Raw genomic sequence first — 23190 nt, 5'->3', positions numbered from 1 at the left:
CAAGAGGGAGGGGGAACATGTTCTGATTTCACTTGTCTTGTCAGTGTTTTACATTTTAATCCTGTCACAGGCCTTGTATTAAAAACATGGTACACCCATCGTCATACTCAGAGAAATTTTTATGCTCCAGCAGAGCCAATCCAGTAGATTTATATAGGCCTTCCCTGGCCTGCATGAAGCAATGGCGCATTTTTTCGTTTCCATAAAGAATTTTTTAGAAGCACCAAATACTGATAATTGTTTGTTTTTTTGTTTTTCTTTTCTCTTCCTCTTTTTTCTAGGATTATGACAGTTTTTTTGAAGCAAAGGAAAGCAACACGGTCTATTCATTTTTAGGCCTGAAACCACGGTTGGCATCAAAGGTAGGGAAATCCTTTCTTGTTTTAAAATTATCTTTTTTGAATTGTCTCTAGGGGTTGACATTGAAGGTGTTGGAGGAATGCGTATGTAGTCTCCTAAATTTTTAAATTTTGCTTGTTCAAGTGCACGGTCAGGGACTACCTGGTGTAAAAACACACAAAGAAGTCCAGCTTTTTTCCCTCCAATTTTCAATTATTGTATATTAGAGTTTAATTTTATCTATCATTTATTTTATTTATAATCTATATCCCCTTCTTCCAAGAAGAATTTAGGTAGTAAGTGCTTTCTATTTTAAAGTGCAAGTTTACATTATTTTATATTTTTTCGAAATAGCAGAATCAAAGCCATATTTTAACGTTTTTTGCACATTTAACTCCTGTACTTTGGAAGGGAGATGGTCTGTAATAATAAATGGTCAACTTTGAAAAAAACACTAAAATTCCTAAACTAAATCAGAAAGCTTTTTGAAGCTACTTTATTATATCATATGTCTTTGAAGAAACATAAAAGACTCAAGCTTTTCTAGTATTAAGACCAGAAGTTATATATATTATTACAAGTTTGTGAAATATATAGATTCACTTCCAAAGTAAAAAATAGGGTTTCTTTATTAAATAAGGTAATATTTTATTTCCCCCTTTAAAAAATACCATTTTCTTCTGATTATGAAAGTAACCTCATTTAGGAAAGGTTCATTTAAGAAAATACAAAAGTATAGAGTAGAGTAGAAAATAAAAATCACCTATTATCCCACCACCCAGAGATAAGCATGTTAACTTTTTTGGGTATATTTCCTTGCAGTCTTTTTATACAAAGCAGTTGAGGTTTTGACTCTATTTCAAATTGAGACTGAATTCTAAAGTATCTATTTTTAACACTAAATTGAAATGAAAGTGCAGTACTGGGTACTTTGATGTCTGTAAGCAATAGGTCTCTTGAGGCTCCCCAGGATCTGTCCATTTCTGGAACACCTATGGGAGGAAAGCAGAAATTATTAATAATATAAATTTTATACCAACACCCGCAGTTCATAGCCGATGTGAAATCTTGCTTTGTTTTTACATTACTAAGTCCACAGATGGTTGTGGGTGGTTTCCATGCATATGTTTTAAACAGTGGCAAAACCCACACATATAATATTTAAAGGTTCTTAAAACTATTTTTATAAAGAGGGAACATTGGAATACTTGTTAGGAAAATTATAGTGTTTTTACAACATATTTCATCCAAAAATATTAAACAATCCAGATTTATCTTCAAAGACCTGGAAAAAACATGGGTGGGAGTAATCTAAAGGATGTATAAATCTAGTGGACATCATTATCTCTGCAAAAAAAAAAACCTTAAAAAAAAAAATACTGTGTGCCTGCCATCTTTGTTCTCATTTTTCCCTGAAGAGGCAGATTCCTTAGAGACTTTGAAGGCTGACTTTTCTACTCTTTAAAAATATTTATTTTTATAAATTTCCCAGGAAGTCTATAATCTATAAGTATGCATTTTCATATGACATGTGGTCGCAGTGTTAAAGTTGGTCTTCCAAGGCCATTGACAACTGCTTGATTTCAGTCGACCATTCCAAAGGCATTAAAGGCCCTGGGCAACCCCACCCATTCAGCCCACCAAATTCCAGCCCCTCAGTCGGTCACGTGAGCAGGAGCACATGGAACCAAAGTGCAAGTCCATGGAGCAGTGTTTGTGCAGTCTTCTCTCGTGAATCATTCAGGGCCTTAAGGATTAATGGCAACTCACACTTGGCATAGGAGAGAGGTGAAAATATGTTGAAGAGCAATTCAGCTTTTACCCCTTCCTACTCACATATTTTTTTTTTACTGTGGTAGTAAAACACACTCAATCCACAATCCACACTCAAAGGCCTAGACAGAGCACTCATGGGTATAAGGTACTAAAAGATGGATGCCCCCTTTTTTCCTTTCCTTTCTCTCCCTCCCTCTCTACAGTATATGTTCATAAACAATAGGGCTATCTATGTACTATATACATATATGTCAGGGAACATATAAATCACCACTAGCATCTGTAATTGTTCTTACACAGTGAGGAGAGAATAGAGAGATGGTAGGAAGAGAACGTTCACAAGCCCAACAGGCCCAGGTGTAAGGTAGACTCTGGGCAGTTCTTAGACATGGACAGGCAGAGAAAGGTGAGAGGTCACAAAATGGTGGCCTGTAGGACACACTGGGTCTGGATGCATCTGTCCTACACAGAACTTTGAAAAGAATTTAATGTGTTGCTCATATTAAAAATACAGGTTTCTCACTTCTCTTCTTTCAAAAAATTGAAAGGACAGAAACCCTAGGAGAGCCCACTTCCTCTTTGGCTGGTTGGAGCCAGTAGAAGCCAACCCATCCTGGGTACCTACCTAAAAAGGAGGCCTTTTCACCAATAATTTTCAGATAGAAAACCATCAGGTTTGTTGTTTAATTAGACCTAAAGCAGAGTCTGGAGTAGAAGTTTCTGCTTTGGGACCCCTGCCATTCAGAGGTGATATTCAAAATATATAACAGCTAGGAAATCATGGTCAGTCAGTGCAGTCATTGGAAACAGGTGGGTTCCTTTCTCCTTTTATACTTGGCAGGTTAGGTGGGTATGATTGCAATCTATGCTGATCGTGAAACCTAGGATTTGCTCTCATCAATCACATGGCGGTGATTTCTTATGATTTCCAACATCTCCATTCCTGACATCATTAAAAATCATTGCCGGGATGAATTTTCTTATCAACCCAATGCAACAAGTGACCTTTTCTTCTTTTTTTAAATAAATAGGCAGAACCTTAGAGAAGACAAGTGGAAGATAACGGAGATGCATTTTGGAGCGCCCCTTGGTACTCAGCACACACCTACTTACCTAATGCATCACTGTGACTAAAGCCACGTGCATCATCAGTAACTTTGCTTGCCACGGAAAAGGTGTTTTTAGAAGACATGGGTAAAATGGGGTTGCATGATTGCTTAGAACCAAATCAGGACTGTGGTGGGTTTTCCCTTATTTTCAAAATTGCCTGCAGTTGCCTCATTCACCTGGAGGTACTCTAACCTGTTACAGGTGTGCTTCCTTAATGATTGAAAGATAAAGTGGGTGGCACCATTGGAGAGAAGATGTTGGATCTGTCCTAGGTTGTAGTTGATGCCAGTATTGCTCAGACCCGCCTCTCTTTAAGCAGCCTGGATCATATCCTTGAACTTAGTTTGCCAAGCTAGTAGAATCTTTTGATCATAGAGGAACAAAGCAATGCTGGCTGACAAAGGGCTGCAGATTTTTGCTGCAAAAGTCACAACTGTCACTAGTCCTGGGCTTCGTGATAGCACCTTTAGATAAAGATGTTCTAGCCTCCTTTGGTAATGGACACTCTTACTTCCATAAATCCTCCAAACTCCTACAGATGTTTCCAGAAATCACTGTCGTAACAATGTGTGATCAGGACCAAGTTACAGGGATTAAAAATAGTTGGTATTTTGGAAAATAGAGGCTTCTTCTTCTCCTGCAAGGGAAAAGTTTTATTTAAATGTAAAAGAGAGCTTAGAAAAGATGTATTTTAGGAGGTGTCCTAATTAGATAGTAAATTTATAGGGAAATGATCTGACTCCTATCTGAAGGGATTTTCAGCTCTAGCAACTTCTTTATGCACAAGTAACATATTTTTAAATGCAGCTTCCCTAACTAACAGCTGCTTATTCTATTTTGTGAATGGATTATATTTTTTTTGAGAAAGGAAGATCTTGGCTAGATATATTTTGTGAGCCCTTAATGAGGCATACTAAAAGATACTAATATTGGGGTACAATTTCATTTTTTTTCCCTTGGTTGCTTTTCACCAGACCTTTAACTGCCTGCTACTATTTCTGGCCAATGTACAGTCCCAGATTTTTCAGGGTAATGTAGATACGTATTCTCATTCCGTGTGTGGATACCAGTGAGCTTTCAGAGAAAGGAACGGTCAGAGAATAGCTCTGAATTGTACTGGGCATGTAGAATCTCTCTACTGCCTTCGGAATGGATGCTGAGCATGTCTGCTTCCTTCAGGCAAAGGTTCCTTTTCTCCATCCTTGTCCCTGTTTATGGTCTTTGGATTTTTTGGTTGCCAAACATAAACAGTCTCGAATAGGATAAATTCTTAGAGGGTTGCCTAAAATACTCTGCTTTCCTCAGCATCGTGATGCTGGACCTGTCCTTCAGATTCTGAGCAGAATGTAAGAAATTCAAAGTACATAAGAACGAAAGCCCTGTCACCTGTGTTCCCTCACCCTCCAACTAACTAAATGTGGACCACTCTAAAGGACTTGAATGCTGACGCGGAAACCCCAGCCTGAGATCTGCAGCCCAGGACTGGGAACCGAAGAAGAGCAAGCATGACCATAGATTTCGACTTGACTGGAACAAATACATGATCCACAATTTTCTCTCCAAGGAAAGCTGCTGTGAAATCATGGGTATTACTGCTTAGGTGGCATTAAAGAAGATCCAGGTCACATTCCATCTGATAAATCCCAGGGACTATCCAGAAATCTTTTATTTTGAACTGGATATTGTGTTTGAGTCCGTGCGTCTTCTGACTAGGCTCAGAATTTCATTTGCAGATAACAACAGTTTTAAAGAGCTTAATGCCACAGTGGTCTAACTTCATTTAGTCTGTTCTTGCCAATGAGCACCAAGAACCAACTTGGTAAGATCCAGGCCTTGCAAGTTAGATTCTGGGGTTGTGGGATCAACAAGAGACTTGCTAGACAAAGACAGCTCCTCAGATCTATTTATCTTAAAACTTTTGCTTTACTGTGGTTATGGCAGGACCCGAATGGGTCTCCTAAACCGACTAGTTGGATGGCATTGCTAAATTGCTACCGGTCGCACATCGTCTTCTCCTCATCTCATTATTTTAATAATAATAATGATTATTTTTAAATCAGCATAGAAATAAGAGAGCCCAGCCCTGGCTGGTGCTGTACTTGTTCTGAGGGAGGTGGAAGCACCCTGTGTGGCCTTTGCAGCAATACCCAGGCTCCACCGGGCACTGCCCTCTGGGACCAGGTTGTTTTCAGAGGAGCTTGTCTCTTTCCTTGTACTGTTTTACCAGCTAAATTCCAAACATGTAATGATTTCCTGTTCCCCTCTTTAACTAGCTGCCTTTAGATTTGAATATTCACACGCTTAAAAACCTAGGAAAGAACTAGGTGGGAGTTGCAGACGTAGATGTAATATCAAAGGCATTTCAGAATTTTTATTTCCTGGAGTAGGCTCATTGGGACAAAGGAAATGTGCTGCTAAAAATAAAATTATGCCAGTTTAAAATTAGATAAAATACAGAGTGCCATCCTGCTAGGTATATGCAGACCAAAAGAAAATTTAGTTGGGGAAATACTGATTTTTTCCAAATTCCAGTGTTTTGTTAAAATCAAAGAGAAGAAAAGGAAAATTTTTTTTCTCTGTCAAATTCTGATATATTTTAGATGTGTTTCTGTTTTATAGATTCCTTTAAATACCTAGCTGTTTTTGTGTTACATGAATTTAAAAATGAACTAAACTTGTTTTTGTCTTCTGTTATTGAAAGGTACCAAAGCCTCTTTCTGTTTTGTTTTGTTTTTTTTTTTTTAATTTGATTTTGCTATATAGGGTTTTGCTTTATCTAGAAATACTTTTCATTTAACAGCATTTCTTAAGTGTCAGGGCCCTCTTTGATCTGCATAATTATTATTTTTAGATTTCAGTGTATATGCATTTGTCTTTAAGGGCCCTGGTAAAACCTCAGATTTTATATTCAGCATTAAAGAGAAATAAATTCCAGAAAACACATATTCTGAAAATGGAGTGTTTGTCTCCTGCCATTTCTTTTACCTTTTCTAATGTCTGTTCTGTGTTTGCTTGAAACCTTCCTGTTCAATTGGGATGTTATACTTGTACTCCTGTTCCTGAATCTCATACCTGAATGCTGCAGATTTGTTGTAAAAATGTGGACAGAGCATTTGACCATTCGAGGAGACCAACATGATGTGGTCCTATGTGTATGTGTGATGGGAAGTGATCACAGAATCCTCTCAGTGACCAGGACCAAGGACACATTAGATCTCTTGTTCCCTTGGTTGTTCCAGTAGATATAGTGCTTTCCTGAGTACACTGAAGCCACAGGCTGGTGGATTTGTTCCCTTAATTGGGTGCAAAAAACCAAGTACAGTGTAGCCGCCACCCTTAAACAGCCAGGCCTCCCTTGAGGCAGCCCTCTCCGAAAGCGGGAGAAAACATTTCTGAAGGCCGAGTCTGAAGCTGATCTCATCACTGAACTATCTCAGACCTTAAGCACCGAGACAGAAGGAGGGTGAAGGAGGAGAGAAAAGAGAACAGACTAAGCTTGAAGGAAATGTGCCAAATTGTGAGGCCAAAGAAGCCAGGTCATTACTGCCCACTTATACCCCAGATTTTCAGTGTTCCTAGTTCTTCTAGAAGTGCAGGTTATCCTTTCAGTCAGCATGTGTTGAGCTCCTGGACTGGAGTGGGTACTGTCTGAGCAGGGCAGGAGTCTCCACCGTGAAGGAGAACTCAGTCAATGGTGGCCATTACCGCCGAGTGATGAACCATAGGGTCGAGGTCAGCTCCTGGCACTCCGTCATGAAATGTTATGTGTAATCTCCTTCACTTGTTACAGCCCTTCCAGGTTTTAAGATTATTTCTTGCAATGGAATATATACACGTACATACACACACACTAAAATATAAAGAGAACAAGCGCCTGTGTGCCTGCCACCAGCTCAGTGCCTTTCCTTTGAGGCGCTGTGTGCTCTTCTCGGGCCCTCTCCCATCCCCGTTTGAGAGTGGGAGCCCCTCCCCTGAAGTCTGCAGATCATAGCCTTTCTCCCCTTTACCGTTTTACCTCCTTTATCCTCTGTACCTTTAAGTAATAATAAATGGCATTGAACTGTATTCTTCTGTCACTTTACGTTCTTTGCAATTGGGCGCTATCGTTTTGGAACAGGTATCCTGGTTTCTTTTCACTGCTAGGTATTACTTCATTGTATGACTGTATCACAGTTTTTCCCTTCTTCTGTTGCTGGATATTGAACTGCATCTTTCTTTGAAATAGAAAAAGGAAGTGTTGCTATGAACATTCTTTTATATGACTTCTGGTGCACATAGCCAAGACTGGATGTATACCTTGAATAGAATTGCTGTGTGGTACAGTAAAGCACATTATCAGTAGATATGTTCTCCAAAGTCATGGTACCAGCTCACACTTCCACTGGTATCCTAGAATTTTCAGTACTCTAGATCCTGCCCACCTTCAGGATCATTGGAATCAAGTTTTTGTCAAGCCAAAAAATATAACATGGTATCTCATTGCGGTTTCATTTTGCACATATTTGATTACTAATAGGTTGAATGTGTTTTATTATGGTAATTCCTAAGTAGGAATTTGGCAATTCTTCTTTGCGTCTCCTACCTTTTTTCCTATGGTATTCTGTTTTTTAATTATCAATTTGTAAAAGTTCTTTATAACTTACCTTTTTATCAGTTAATGCTTATTTAACTATTTAAAGAGATTATATTTAGAGTAGAAAAATCTTCTGAAGCAATTACCAAAAGTATGAAAAGCATGTGAAGCTTTCTTCTATTTGGAGAAAATAAAGTTAAGTGCATATATTGTGTGTTTTTATTGTGTGCTAATTTTCAGCTTGTCCGCATATTCGCCCAGAGAAGCCCCTCTGTGCTCTAGCAGGGTTCTTTCTTTGAAGCTTATCGTAAGGCTCATCAATTCTAGTTATTTGGCAGGAAATTAATATCATTTGGTTTTCTGCTACAAAATTTTATTGAAAGGAAATCTTTATATATGCACATTTCCTTAGTTTACCAACATGTAAGATTACGCTAGGCCAAAATGATACTATACTTAAAAGGACATCAAAAAAGTTACTTTAAGTTATAGATTGTTTTGAACCTTTACTCATAGTTAAATAATCCTTAAGCTGAATGAGTTAGATCTGTAGCCTATGAATATAACACAATGTGATGTGCTCATAGCATGTTTTCATGTGTCTGAACTGACTGATGGGTATAAGAATGAGAAATTACCATGCAGCCTTATCTTCTGAGGCTCTTGCTGCCCAGGGACAGCATTTTTAATAGCTTTTTAATAGGATCCTGGCATACTAGAAGATGTAGTATGAAGGAAAGAATGTAAAATAACTTACTGATTCTTCTTATATTGACTGCATTTTTAAATGATCATATTTGGGGCATATTGGGTTAAATTAATATTAAAATGAATTTACTTTTTTTAAGGTAGCCACTATAAAATGTTAAATTACATGTATAGCTTGTGTTATAGTCCTCTTGGATGGTACTATTTCCATACCAACCTTTGCCTGAATTTACAATAGAATTTACAAAACCTTTAAAAGGTTTTTGGGGTTTTTGGCATAATGCTCCTTCTTTCATTTGTAAAATGAAAGTGTGAACATCTTTTGGAATATAATTTTCTAATACTGCCAAGAAAGATGTTTTTCTCATTTTGCTTTTTTGTCCTTCTAGCTTGAAGCACTTTTGTAGTGAAGAGGGAGGTTCTTTTATTCCCTGGGATAAAAAGAGTAATCTCTCTGTGTATGGTAATATGGGGCATCTCTCTGTATCTAACCTCTTGTTCCTTTATTGCCTTACAAAGTGGTATCTCCTCTCTAATTGGTCCACATCTGTAAACAGTCATGGTGGTCTGTGTGTGTGTGTGTTTTCTTTTTTTTTTTCTTCTTTAAGATTTTATTTATTTATTTGACAGAGATCACAAGTAGGCAGAGAGGCAAGCAGAGAGAGAGGGAGAAGCAGGCTCCCTGCCGAGCAGAGAACTCCACGTGGGACTCGATCCCAGCACCCTGGGATCATGACCTGAGCCACCCAGTCGCCCCTCTTTTTAAAGAGGAAATTTAATGAACCATACAGATGCATCTATAATCTGCCAAACAGTGATAAATATCAATAGGATTTTATCCTAGATTTCCTAAAATGTTAATTGTCTGTATCTGTAAAACTCATTTGAGCTCATAGGAATATACGGATAATCTACTTTTTGCACATTTTTCTCTGGTCTCATTGCCAAAGATTAAAACAGAATGTGAGTATTAAGGGAAAATATCTTCCCTTTTTTGCTCAGGGTTTTAAGCCATTTTCTTGTTGCTACTCTCAGCGAAACGGTTTTGGGGGAAAACCTACATTTTGTCATTAAAAAAATGGACGGCGACAGTAGCTGTTAAGTAGGAGAATGGGTTTTGTTTTGTTTCTTAAAAGTTTTATTTATTTACTTGTCAGAGAGAGCAGCAGCAGGCAGAAGGAGAAGCAGGCTCCCCACTGAGCAAGGAGCCCAATTGGGACTGAATCCCAGGACCCTGGGATCATGACTTGAGCCGAAGGCAGATGTGTAACTGACTGAGCCACCCAGGTGCCCTGGGTTTTGTTGTTGTTGTTGTTGTTTGACGTTATTATTGTTGTTGTTTAATTATTTTGTTTGGGACCCTTCCCTGAAATGAGAGTGATTGTATTATAGTCCTTGTATGCCAACAGATGCCAACTATCTGTGTTTCACATAGCTGTTTTGTATGTTGCTTTGGGGCTCATTATTTGTCATTCTCATGAACTACCATAGTATGTAGGCTTTATCCTTTCAGGATGGATGGAATAGCCCCACAGAATCTGTCTGAGATAAATTATAGATGAACATTTCTCATGTTCATTTGATGTAGCTTATTGATATTACTATCCCAAAGTATTAAATTGGGGTAGTATTTTTCTTCATATCAATCCATTTCATGCCACATATTAATAACATCCCTAGACTGAAATACAGATTCTGGGCTCTGGATTCAAAGCCAGATTCAAAGATGACTCTGAGATCAATAGTCGGGGCAAAAAGACCCGTAATTTTAAATAAATAAATAAATCTTTAAAAAAAAAAAAAAAGACCTGTAATTTGGCATTGACTCTGTTATCCTAGACCGGATTTACCTTCTTCTCTCTCCCTGCCTGTCTTTAGTGGTAAACCACTCCTAAACAATCTGCTCCTAGCCACATCCTACTCAACTAGTACAGGTAGCAGAAGTGATGACAGCAGTGATATTTTTACTCTCCAGATTGGCAGGCAGAAGGAATGCCTCCAGCTGCAGCTTCCCTTGCTCTACTATTTTACATGCCTAGTAAGTATGTATTATTACACCGTCAGAATCAAAATGAGAAACTGAATCCTGACAAGTTTCCCATTCTAGTCATAAAGTGACCGGGCAAACAGAATTTTAGCAGTTACATATCTGGCAGGTGAAATGACTATGGCATTCAGACTTGTGGGTGGCTTCTGAATGACTGCAGGAAACCTGTTCCCTGTCATTGACTCATTTAGAGACCAGGCTAACTCTGAGACAATTCCAGAGGGGCTCTGTCCTCTAGAACCCCAGCATATAACCGGTACATCTGCAGTAAGGGTGGACAGACCTACTGCTGGAATCACGGATATGCAGGCAAAATGACAGGTTGTGATAGGGGAATTTGGGTGGGAGTGGTGTCTACCTCAAGAGATGGCCATCTTCCTGAAAATTGGGTAATTTCAGGAGAGAATAGATTTTAGATGATGGGGAAGATCTGTTTTCTCCAGTGTTTTCACCATTACTGAAAACATTACTGCATTTTCATTGCAAATAGCTCTTTATTGAATAGTATTTTCAATAGAGTTAAAATTTACATTCTAATTTTTTGCTGATTGGAAGAGCATCCTTCTCATAATTTGTAGTAGAACTAAGAGTCACCAAATAAGCTGTCCAGCCAAAGCCCAAGAACTCTGTGCTAGTAAGTCATATTTTTTTTTTCTTTGTATCTCAGCTTATATATTTTTTTTACCTGGTAAACATCTGAGAAAGAAAATAGCATTTTCCCATTTTAGGGAGGGTGTAATCATCGGTCCCCAGTGAAACCCAAATTTGTTGTTATAAAAGCCAGAACCATTATCTCTTCTGTATTAAGACCATTATGTGAGTTTGTTGACACCCAGTATTGATATTCTGTTTGTGTGATGTTTGTGAAAGTGTAGTACTCTTTGTAATTTACTTGTGAGCATAAATGTTCACTGCTTAGTATCTCAGAAGCTAACTTCTTGGTGTGTGTGTGTGTGTGTGTTTTATACCATTTGGTTTGGGTCAGCTTTATATTAAGAGAGATGAATTACTGGTACGTCCTTTTTTAACTTGCATACAATAAATTTCTTACATAAAAGCTGACCCTACAGTCAAATAAAATACATGGATTATTAGTATGTGTTCAACAGTCTAATAGATCATCGAAAGTAGGGCCATGAGCTGAGAAGTCTAGTTCTTCTCTTACTGTATCTCTGTCACGCCTATCCCTTGCGTTCTTTCTGCTGACAATTACCAGTCACTAAGTGAAGTGTGTTTTTATCAGTCTGTAACCAAGCGAGAGGTAAACACCACATGGTTATTTGTACAGGAAATTAAATACAAAGAATTCCCAAGCACTGAGAAAGAAGTGACTATCAGATATAAGAACACTTATGTTTTACTGCAGGGCTAAGGGAGAATACCCAAGGAGGGACAAACTTGGGAGGGAAGTGGGGCTTCAGAGCTCCTGGTGGGGGGTGGGTGTCAAGGTTGCAGCTAACTGGTTGATGGCATCGAGGTTTGCTGGCTGGTCTCCAGTCATGTGCAACAGCAAGCAAACTCCAGTGCGGTCAGGGGCCCGGGAGCTCTGGCCAGGCATGGAGGCTTGCAGAGGGAGTCAAGATGCAGGACAGACAGAGGAGACTAGAAGCGTGAGTCCATGTCAAGGGGGCTGAGGGAGGTTATGGCTGGGCCAGAGCTCCAGGTCTCTGTGGGACCCTGTGCTCTGCGACAACCCCCCACCACCACCGCAAGAGAAGGCAGCACCATCAGACCCATACAACTGACCCACCGTGCTCTCACACAGGAGAGCCTACAACTGAGAAAGCTTAACATTGGACTCACGTGAGGGAGACCTGCTTAAAGGGATTCTGTCCATGATTACAGAATGTTTGAGGGTGAAATTTGGAGCTAAGACGTGATCGATCAATAGCTGGCATGTATCATAAATGAATTTCCTTTGTGACTTCTCTTAGGGAATTAGGCATGTTTATTAAGAGCAAAAGGATTATCAGTGTTTTGTGAAGTTTAGGCAGTTTAAGTGAAAATTTGCATTACAAGCAACACTGATGCCTTGCTGTCAAGTATCCAAAACTTCATTGTAGGAAGTTGGCAACTCAGTCATTACCTAAGCTGGTGAGCTTCATGTCACAAACACAAACATTACAGAAAGATGCAAATCTTAGGATGTGACATGACTTCATGACTTCTAGTCTTCCTTGCTTTGTGGTTCTCAGTTTCACATTGAAAACAAAGTACTATTTAAATGAAAAAGCATGATGCTAAAGTATATGTTTAAAGCTTTTAGAAAGGACTCTTCATTAATCAGTTATCAGAGGATACACACCAACCTATTTTTAGAACATTGGTCTTAGCCTTGCACTAGAATCTCTAATTCCTCAACAATAAATACCAAGAACCCAGTACTTCCATAAAGGACATAGCTATTGGCTCTTAAATCTTCTTGTTTTTAATTTAGTCCTATGGCAAACAGAAAATTGAAAAACTTCTCTGTAAAGTCTGACCTATCCTCTCACCCTAAAAGATTTTACCTCTAATGGAAGACAAGGCAGAAGGTTATTAGGAAATAGAATGTGCCAGATCCAATTAAATCCAATGATTATGTGCATTCCCAGACTCTCAGTTCATGGTGGCTAGAAATTAAGCGAGTGGGTAGATGGAGAGATAGATGATCCTGCCAGATATTCTTCCTTTTATTAACTTTTAAGTGAACCTGAAGTGAAAGAGAAATTAATTTTGCTGAGAAAGTAATTGGCTTCCAAGGATGACCACTCCAGAACAGTCCATTCCTTAGCTGTGGCTCTCTCTAGCCTTGCTACTGGAATGCTTGCTGTGCCCGTTTTCTGTTTTGATTTTTCTCACCGGTACTTGAGGCTTTTGTGTGATACTGAGACACATTTACTAAATCAAGAGTAACAAGTAGATATTAAGAGTACCAACACAGGGGCGCCTGGGTGGCTCAGTGGATTAAGCCGCTGCCTTCGGCTCGGGTCATGATCTCAGTGTCCTGGGATCGAGCCCCGCATCGGGCTCTTTGCTCAGCGGGAGCCTGCTTCTCTCTTCTCTCTCTCTCTGCCTGACTCTCCGCCGACTTGTGATCTCTCTCTCTGTCAAATAAATAAATAAAATCTTTAAAAAAAAAAGAGTACCAACACCATTCTGGACTTGATTGGGAATATAAAAATAGCTTCTAGGGGCACCTGGGTGGCTCAGTGGGTTAAAGCCTTTGCCTTCAGCTCAGGTCATGACCCCAGGGTCGTGGAATCGAGTCCTGCATCAGGCTCTCTGCTCAGCAGGGAGCCTACTTCCCTTCCTCTCTCTCTGCCTGCCTCTCTGCCTACTTGTGATCTCTGTCAAATAAATAAATAAAAATTTTAAAGAAACTTAAAAAGAAAATAGCTTCTAGTGTTACCTCCGTCATAGTAGGATCTCTCATTGTTGAGGTGATGGTGGTGCCGCCAAGCCCACTCGTAAAAAGGATTTCTGCAGTGGTGGGTGAGGAGCCTCACTAGAGATGCTCTGTGCCATTTTAATTCTTGGGCTCTATGATACGGATTTTACAGGTGTCTATAAATCAGTAGTAACATTAGTCTTGGTTCCAGGAATGAATTACTCTTACTCCACAAACCCAGAGTTTGCCATCTAATAACACACAGGCCAGGGAGGTATTATTTTACAGAATGATTAGCTCACAAAACATTCTACTTTCTCTAATAGGCAAATGGAAGGGTCACTGCTGGCTTACAATAAAAAGAGACCAAAATCTGATATTAACTTTTATTATATAACTGCCCATTTTTCAATGTGACTGATAGTCTTTAATATATGTACTCTCTCTCTCTCTTTCTTTCCTTTTTTTTTTTTTAATCCTTAACTAGTGCAGAAAATTCAGTCACTAACATAACCTTTGGGTTTTTTCTCTGTTCAAGGAAAAACCCTGGCCTTCCTGGGCTCCTTATTAATTTTAGCCCTAAAGTCAGAAATCAATACGAATTGCTTTTAGAAGCCCGACAGAAGTCTGCCAGTTTAGCAGCAACTAGATATAGCCCTTAAAATGAGCTAACTGCTGTTCAGTATTTTTCTTGGGGAGAGCAAGTGGGTGGATGATAAAAACAGCATGTTCTCTTGTCTTACAATAACCTTCATTATAGTCAAAGTTCTTTGCCTAACAGTAGCTTTGGTTATATTCAAAGCTTTCAGAAAATGACTGTATAAATATTAAATGCAAGATTTGGAAAGTTCTCATTTTCTTTCTATGTGTGTGTGCGTATGTGTGTGTGGTTTCTGTGTGTACACATAGGTCTGCTAAATCTTAGTTTAAAGAAAAACGAGGCAAGAAGTATCTTTCAACAGAAAATTCTTTCCAGTTATTCAATGTCAATCTTGCCGTAGCCGACGAAATGTGACCTCTCACAGCCATCAGAAGCAAGCTGCAGTGATTCCAAGGTCAGGGACAAGAATCGCGGAGAGAGGATGAAAGCAGAATAGCAGAAGGTAGGGGCAGAGCCACAGCACAAACAAGGACTTGTGAACAGAGGAGGCTGTGCTAGTGTAAGGGAGAAAGGAAAGCAACGGAACTGATTTTTGTAAAAGTCCGTCACATGTTTTGAAGTCAAAGCAGACAACTCTTCTGGATGTGGCAAGGTGGAGACAAATGATGAAATCAGAAAGGAGCAGTCCTGGAGGGCAGGGTTTTCATCCTTCTGAGCCCTTCAGAATTCTCCCACTCAGATTTTGAAATACCATGTATTTCCATTATTTATTTATTTTTAAAGATTTTATTTCTTTTTGAGAGACAGAGAAAGAGCAGGGGGAGTGGCAGAGGGAGAAGCAGACTCCCCACTGAGCAGGGAGCCTGATGTGGGGCTGGATCCCAGGACCTTGAGATCATGACCTGAGCCGTTCAACTGACTGAGCCACCCAGGAGCCCCATATATTTACATTTATAAGTTGTAAAATTTCAGAATGGGGAAGAACCGAGTATCAGTGACTAGTGAACTTTCAGAGTATTTCCAGAACTCTAAATGTATCCACTCTTCAATGTTTGCTGCTTTCTACCTGGTTTGAAAATCAAATCAACTCTGTAGCCTCCAAAACTGTATGCAGATCTAAAGGAAGGGAAAATATTAAAATGGTATTGTACAAGAAAAACAATTTTTTGTGAATTTATGGAACTGAGTGCCTCTTTGATGAATATTCTGAGAGCCCAACAAAATCCCTCATACTCCAGTGCTGATGTGGAAAATAAAACAAAATAATGAAATTAAAAAGTCACTACGCCTATCATTTATTCTCTTAGTTTGAATTTTGCACAGCAAACTAGAGCTAGAAGGGAATATATAAATGTATATATGTAACAGAGGAAAACCATATTTTTTTTTCCTGAATAATTTGAAAAAAACCACATGCTCTGCTAGTATGTATGGGGCCAGACACCCTTCAACAGGACTTGGCTGGTGGCGACACCTAGAGGCCTGGCAGCTTAGCACAGTCACAGAGCTATGGGCATTTCACTTGTCACCGTAGTGATTAAAAAGCCCTGTGAGGATAATGGTGAAAAGGAAATTTACCTTTTAAAAAAGTCTTTTTCAGTACACATTTATGTACGTTAAACTGGAAATGAAGGTCTGGGGAAGGGAAAACTGCACTATTTCAGAAAATTACCTAAGTGGGTCAGGAAACACGTGTTCTCAAAGGAGGTGGGCATTCTAGCACCTCTGGGGCAGGCAGGGAACTAGGGGGTTGGGGGGAGGGGGAGGCTGGGGGCAGGGCGCAGAGGTTGATCGCCAGGTGTGAATTTACTGTAATGCAGTGCTTATTCTCAAAGAGTTCTAGGGAATTCAAAAGTAAACTATAGACCAAATAAGATTTCCCACAGCACCAACCACAGGGTCTTGCACCAAGAGGTGATAGAAAATATTTAATGAAGTGTGACTTCCTGTTTTGGTGGAATGATGTAGTGGGAAGCCCCCCACCTTCCTGCCCAGCCCTGACCCCGCTGGACCAAGCAGCTCTCCTAGGGCCATTGCTTGCAGCTTTCCTCACATCTCAGGGAGAAAGAGCAGATAGAACAGGAGGAGAGAGAAGATGACCCTGAGGCATTTTTTTAATTCAGGCGTTCTGTAAAAGAACATTAATTGAGCACCACATTAGTTTCCTACTGCTGCTGTTGCTGCAGATTACCCAAATTTAGTGTCTTGAAACAATGTATCTTGGGGTTCAGGAGGTCAGAAGTCCAAAATGGGTTCTTACAGGCTCAAACCAAGTTGTTGGCAGGGATGCATTCTTTTCTGCTGGTTCTAGGAGAAAACCCATTTCCTTGCCTTTTCCAGCTTCTGGAAGCTACCTGCCTGCCTTAGCTCAGGACTGCATCCCTCGGCCTCTGTTTTCACTTGACATCTCCTTTGATTCTGGCTCTTCTTCCATCTCAATAGGATCCATGTGATGAGATTGGGCCCACTCACGATAATCCAGGATAAACTCTCCATTTCAAGATCATTAATTCCATCTGCAAATTCCCTTTGGCCAATGTAAAGTAACACATTCACAGGTTCAGGGGTTTAAGACGTGGACATCTTCAGGAGGGGGACAGCATTATTCCACCTACCACAAGCACCTTATAGGTGAACACTGTGCCAGCCAGGCACAGGAGCTGGAAGGTCCCTGCCTCTAACGGGGTGGGGATAGGGGTTGTGCAAAAAATCAGATCTTCCAGCAGGACCAGCTGTGTTTACGTAGGGAACTCAGTAAGAAGCTAGCTCCGCTGAGGCAATCCGTTTGGGCTTCCTAATTCAAGGTGCCATTCAACCTAACTCTGAAACATCAAGGAGAGTTAGCTACGGGGGTGAGGAAGGGAGTTTTAAGCAAAGAAAACAGCATATGCAAAAGTACAGAAAGGTGTAAAATAGCGCAACAGCTCCCATGATTAATAAGATGTTGGCTTGTGCTGCCGGAAGTGGCAGGAGATAGGGGCGAACCTAATGGCTCAACTTCTTTAGGAGAGACTGTTCTTCCTATGATGAGATCTGTTCTGGGCTCAGAGAAAGGGGAGGTCAATCTTCTCTCACATAAACATTACTTTCGAGTGCCTGTGGTGTAGGAAATTATGTTCAACCCTGATCAAACAGCCAAATGTATTTTAATCTACCCTTTTATTAACCACTTCTAATGATAAAATAAAAAGGAGTCATAAAGCTGGAATGAAGATAAGCAATTGATAATCCAATGAAAATATTAAAAGACAATATCTAGAGAAAGATGTATAATATATTTTTCATAAGACTCTTAATATAGTTCTGTTCCCTCACTGCTGGCCTCATGAAAATTTTAGTGAGATTTTCATTAAGAAAAAAAGATTGCCATGGTAAAGACCCAAAGGTGAATTGTTAAGAAATGTGAAACAAATGTGATATTATTGAACCATTTCACACTTAAGAGCTTGTAAAACATGTATTCCTCTGTTATTATGGAAATTTTATTTGATTTTTCTCTTTTGAATATAGACTAATCCCCAGCTGGTACTTCCTGAAATTGGCCTACAAATGAAATGAGAAATGTGGCTAGAAAACCGTGAAGGTCAGTGGATCAAGGTGGAATGAAGGGTTGGAATGACTGAGGCATCACAGGTGTTTTCCCAACAATGTCAAGAACTGCAGCTATCACAATAAGCAGGGAGCAGACTATAAGGGGCTATGGGATTCGGACATGAATCTAGAACACTTGCTACTCAAAATGTGGTCCAAGGAGCAGCAGCAGCAGCAAAGGGAGACTGCCACACCCCAGCCCCAGTCAAAATCATGTTTTAGCAAGCAACTACTGATTCAGAGTCAGGCTGAGGTTCAGAAGCACTGCGGGAGATGGTAGAATGTATTGGAAGATTTCACGCAAGCGTGCCCAAGAATCATGTTTGCATTTGTAGAAAACCACAGAGTGGGCAGTGAGAGAAGATGGGCTGTGGGGAAGGGTGATCTGTGGAAGAATAAAGATGAAGATCCATTAGAAAGTGAATTCAGGGTTGACAGGGTTGGAACTAGAGTCATGGCCATGGAGATGCCTCATTAGCTGTTAAGGAGAGGGAGGAGTGAAGGGTGATCTCGTATTTCTGGTTTCATTGATGGATACAATTAACTAAGATAGAGGAAATAGTGAGGCTGCTTTCAGACAGAGTTTGAGACGCAGGTGAAACACCCAGATGGTGCAATTCTCCATTGGACAGCACAATGGCTGGGCTGAGTTAATCCAGGAAAGGAAAATGAATGACCACCCTGAGAAGTAGAAAAAAACAAAACAAAACAAAACAAAAAAACAGTGAAAATACTGTATGGAAAGCTGAGAGAGAGAAGAGTTTCAAAGAAAGGTCAAACAAGCACTAAAACACATCCTTTGGATATGACATTCTGGAACTTTGGGGTGAGCTCCTTAGTGTATGCCCAAAAAATGTGAGAAAGAATTGCTGAAATTGAAAGACAGTCAGTAGAAATGGAATAGGACCAGTGAATGCATAAAGAAAGTTACTAAGGAAAAAAAAAATCTAAGTTGGGGCAAGTGGACATATAATAGCAGGTGTGATTTTAAGGACTCTTACGGCAGCAAGCAAGCCACTTGAAAAGGAGAATCCTTCAGCCAAAATCTTATAAAAGTCAACTAAAGCACAGGGAGCCCAGAAAAAAAGAAATAAAAGTGATAAAATGGAGATCAGTGGTGTTAGAGGCTCTATGGAGATTTTTACAGAAGGAAAACAGAGAAGGAAGTTGGAAATAAGTGATCAAGATAGGGGTGACTCTAAACTGTGGCTGTTGAGAGTGTCTTTAGTTTTGTGCTGTCTCATTCAGTGTATGAAGTGAAGCCTGCCTATTGTCCTGCAGCACTAGTAACTTCTCAGCTGGCTGTATATGCTACACAGTGTGTTGGAAACTCTCCATCCACTAGGCCCCCTATTAATCTCGCTGTGTTTTCAGTCTCGGTGTAATTCTTTAGTGCATTAAAAATTGGGTGAGCTTCAAGTTATTGTACTTTCTTAATGTTTGACAGTCCATGAGCTACAGGGATGTTTTTTTATCATGGCAATTAATTTAGTGTCTTCCAAAAATGTACACTTTGGGGATCTATTCGACTCAGGAAACAAAACCCACAGCAAGGCTTCTATAGAGGTCAAAGGCAGAGCCTCACAGACACCTGGGTGACTAGACAGAGATACACAGATTTTGCCTTCTGGTCTAGTCTAACTCACTAAAACCTGATTTTGAAGCTATACCTTTGTTTCCCTAATTTTTACGGTTTTTTTTTTTTTTTTTTAAGTAAAACTAAAAATGGACGGGGTAATTACTATCTTTGTCATACAATAATTTACTCCTCTAAACAAAACATCATAAATCTGAAAGGTTTAAAACTGCTGGCTAATTGGTTTAGTTCTGTTGTTGGCCATACAGGCGGACCTCTTGTACATGATCTTCATTCATTTAACACTCTTTGTTTACCGTCATCTTTCCTAGTTAACACATCTCCTTTCCACTTGCATAGTGTAAATAATTGATTTCACTCAGTACCTAAACCAGATTCTATCATCTTTCCTTAAATCCACCTTTATCAACACACCAGTACTTCTCATTGGGTAGCCTGGTGTTTATTATCAGCCCACATAACCAGCACTTATAGCCAACTCTAACCCAACGGTAACACGGATGTGAAGCAAATAGAACCCACCCGTCTTGTTAAATTCAAGCAGTGACAAGAGAATACTGATTTGAGGGCTGAAGTTAAGCTGTTAGGCACGGCTGGGTCACGGGCCTCCAGCCATGTTGCCAGAGTTCTTTCTCTCCAACTCTCTGCTCGAGTCTGGGTCTGGCCTCATTCCACAGTGCGTACACCATGCTAAAGGAAAAACATCTCTGGGTTCCCATAGTCCTTAAAACTAAGAACCATATATCAAATATCAGGGAAGACCTTGACCAGTTTGGGTCACATACCCACCGAACAGAACAGCTTTCCAGAACCACATGGAGTATGGATAGGTTCCCCAAAAGAGAAGTTGGAAGGATATTGCCATTTGTCAGTATCCATGCTGGTCGTATAAAAATGACAGATATCTGCTACATCCCAAAAAAATGAAGGAAATTAGCTGTTTGGAGATGTTTTGAAAATGATCAGAAGCCACACAAATCAAGAAGCAGTTAAGACCCTGTGAATAGCAGAATTGGATTTAGGGTAGAATTAGGGACATGACAGTATAAAAGAGGATCATACCCTAAGTGATCACAACATGATACCAGAAGTAATGTAAAGAGGAAGAGAGAGGTCCTTACAGGGAAAGACAGTTAAGAGCAGAAATGTCATTGAGCCCCAGATGGGGCCCTGACACAATGATGCAAGTTATTATTTAGCAAACACATTGAGCGCCCACTATATTCTAAGTCAGTAGCTCTCAAACTTTTTGACCATGAGCCATGTTGAGAAATACATCATGGATATCAATTCCCCAACACATACATACCATATACTTATAATAATAAAACCATATTAAACAATATTTATTCTTTTACTATACAGGGCTCCCTGACATTTTCCATTCAGTCTATTGCATATTTCTAAAATTCCTGTGTGTTAGTTTGCCAAGGCCACCATAACAAAGGATAACACACAGAGTGGCTTGAACAACAGAAATGTGTTTTGTCACAGTTCTGAGGCTGAAAGTCTCAAATCGAGGTGTCAACAAGGTTGGTTTCTTCTGACACCTTTGCCCCTCTTATAGACAGCTGTCTTCTCCCTGTGTCTTCCCATGGTCTTTCCTCAGTATGTGTCTGTATCCAAATTTCCTCTTCTTATAGGACACCAACCATATTGAATTGGGACCCACCATCATAGCCTCATATTAACTTAATTATCTCTTTGAAAGTCCCATCTCCAAATACAATCACATTCTGACATACTGGGGATTAGGACTTTAACAAATGCATATTAGAGGACACAACTGGGCCTTTAACATACTGATTTCTACCCAGTAACTTAGTTTCAAAGCCCTCTATTGGGTGTGACATGCAGTTTGTAAACACTGTTCTAGGAGAAACAGAGAATACCTTCTGTCAAGTAGCTTGCCGTCTAGCTCAGGGCTCAGTATGCTTTCTTCTGTAAAAGTCCAGATAGTAAATACCTTAAGCTTTCCTAGTCACCTATGGTCTCGGTTGTATATTTCTTTGTTCTTCTTTATAACACTGTCATTCTTAGCTTGAAGGCTGTACACAGACAGACTACGGATTTGATTTAGCCAGGGAACCAGTAGTCTAACTAACTGCCCACTTGGCAGGCACTTCCTTTAAACCTCGTAGAAGAGGACACCACATTAAGATAATCTAATTCCTCCATTCTGATTCTAATTTTCCTTAAGTGACCTCCAGAAATAATTTGGCTTTCCAAGTAGATTGTCCAAATTCTACGAAAAGATATACAGATCAGAAAACAATATTCTGGATTACTTAGCTATTTTTCCAGTTTCAAATTAATAAGTTGACAATTTGATTGTCATGTGTGTGTGCATATCTGTGTGTAATGTGTTTGCTTCAGTGAATCAGCTCAGCTCAGCATACGCTGAAAAACTAGTGTGGGAACTTGTACTCTGAAAGCTCAATCTTAGAACATGGTCACCACAGATTGTGCCATTCTAGGTGGCCACGTCTACGAAAACATGCATCATCCCTTTTCCCAGCAGTATCAACTTTCTATAGGGTCAAGTGATTAAATAGTGACTGACTAGAAAGTAAGGCCGAGATCTGACTGAGACAATGTGTTTTATGTGCCAGAAAAGCGAGCATCTGGGTTCTACTCCATCTTACCTTTTTTTTTTTTTTTTTTTGTCCTTTTAGGAACATCCATCTCTTTGCATATAGACCATCTACAAAAATGGCTGCCAACACATTTTCCATCCTTCTACCTGCAGTAGACCACTTACCGCATCAAGAGATAGAGTCTGTTTCCCCTGCCTTTAAATCTGGGCTGGCTTAGTGACTGGCTTTGTCCTACACAGCGTGATGGAGGGTGAGGGGCAAGGCTGCACTAACTCCAGGCCTGGGCTCTACCAGGCCTGGCAGTTTCTGCTTTGCTGTGGTGGGCGCTAGCTACTGTGTAAAGAAACTTGGGCTACATTACTGAATAATGGCAGACCACATGGAGAGACTTCATCAGCACCTAGCTGAGGTGTGGGACATGGGAGTGAGGACTTCTTGGGTGTTCTTCAGTGTTCCTCAGCCCCAGCTGAGTACCTGGGTCATGCAGCTACCCATGTAAGCCACATGACGCCATGTGGACGGAACCTCCCAGCCAAGCGGATCTATCCCACAGAATTATGGGAAATAATAAATTGTTTATTATTAAATTATTTTTTAAAAAGATTTTATTTATTTATTTAACAGATAGAGATCACAAGTAGGCAGAGAGGCAAACAGAAAGAGAGAGAGAAGGAAGCAGGTTCCCTGCTGAGCAGAGAGCCCAACCTGGGGCTCTATCCCAGGACCCTGGGATCATGACCCAAGCCAAAGGCAGAGGCTTTAACCCACTGAGCCACCCAGGTACCTCTTATTATTAAATTATTAAACAATTGTCTTGCATTGGAAGATAGCAGAATGGCGGAAGAAATAACTCAGGAACTTTCTCTCGGTAATCTGATGCT

At 39.9% G+C, this 23190-nt stretch overlaps 1 protein-coding gene across 2 annotated transcripts in view; it reads left to right on the top strand.

Annotated features, from left to right (window-relative positions):
- Positions 1 to 22899, top strand: part of SH3BGRL2 (SH3 domain binding glutamate rich protein like 2) — a 75311-nt gene extending 52412 nt beyond the window's left edge. Inside the window, exons 3-4 of one of the 2 annotated variants that reach the window (XM_082730272.1) lie at positions 18035 to 18107; positions 22388 to 22899. In XM_082730272.1, the coding sequence (XP_082586398.1) occupies positions 18035 to 18082 (48 nt within the window). In that variant the 3' untranslated portion in view covers positions 18083 to 18107; positions 22388 to 22899. Of the gene's footprint in view, positions 1 to 281; positions 363 to 3146; positions 8006 to 18034; positions 18108 to 22387 lie in introns of those variants that run through there. The other variant, XM_082730271.1, reaches the window with a different exon arrangement.
- Positions 22900 to 23190: the final 291 nt, after the last annotated feature.

The sequence above is a fragment of the Mustela nivalis genome (genome assembly GCF_964662115.1).
Source record: "Mustela nivalis genome assembly, chromosome: 5".
NCBI lineage: Eukaryota > Metazoa > Chordata > Mammalia > Carnivora > Mustelidae > Mustela > Mustela nivalis.
The sequence above is the reverse complement of the archived record's forward strand: the minus strand, read 5'-3'. Positions and strand labels throughout refer to the sequence as shown.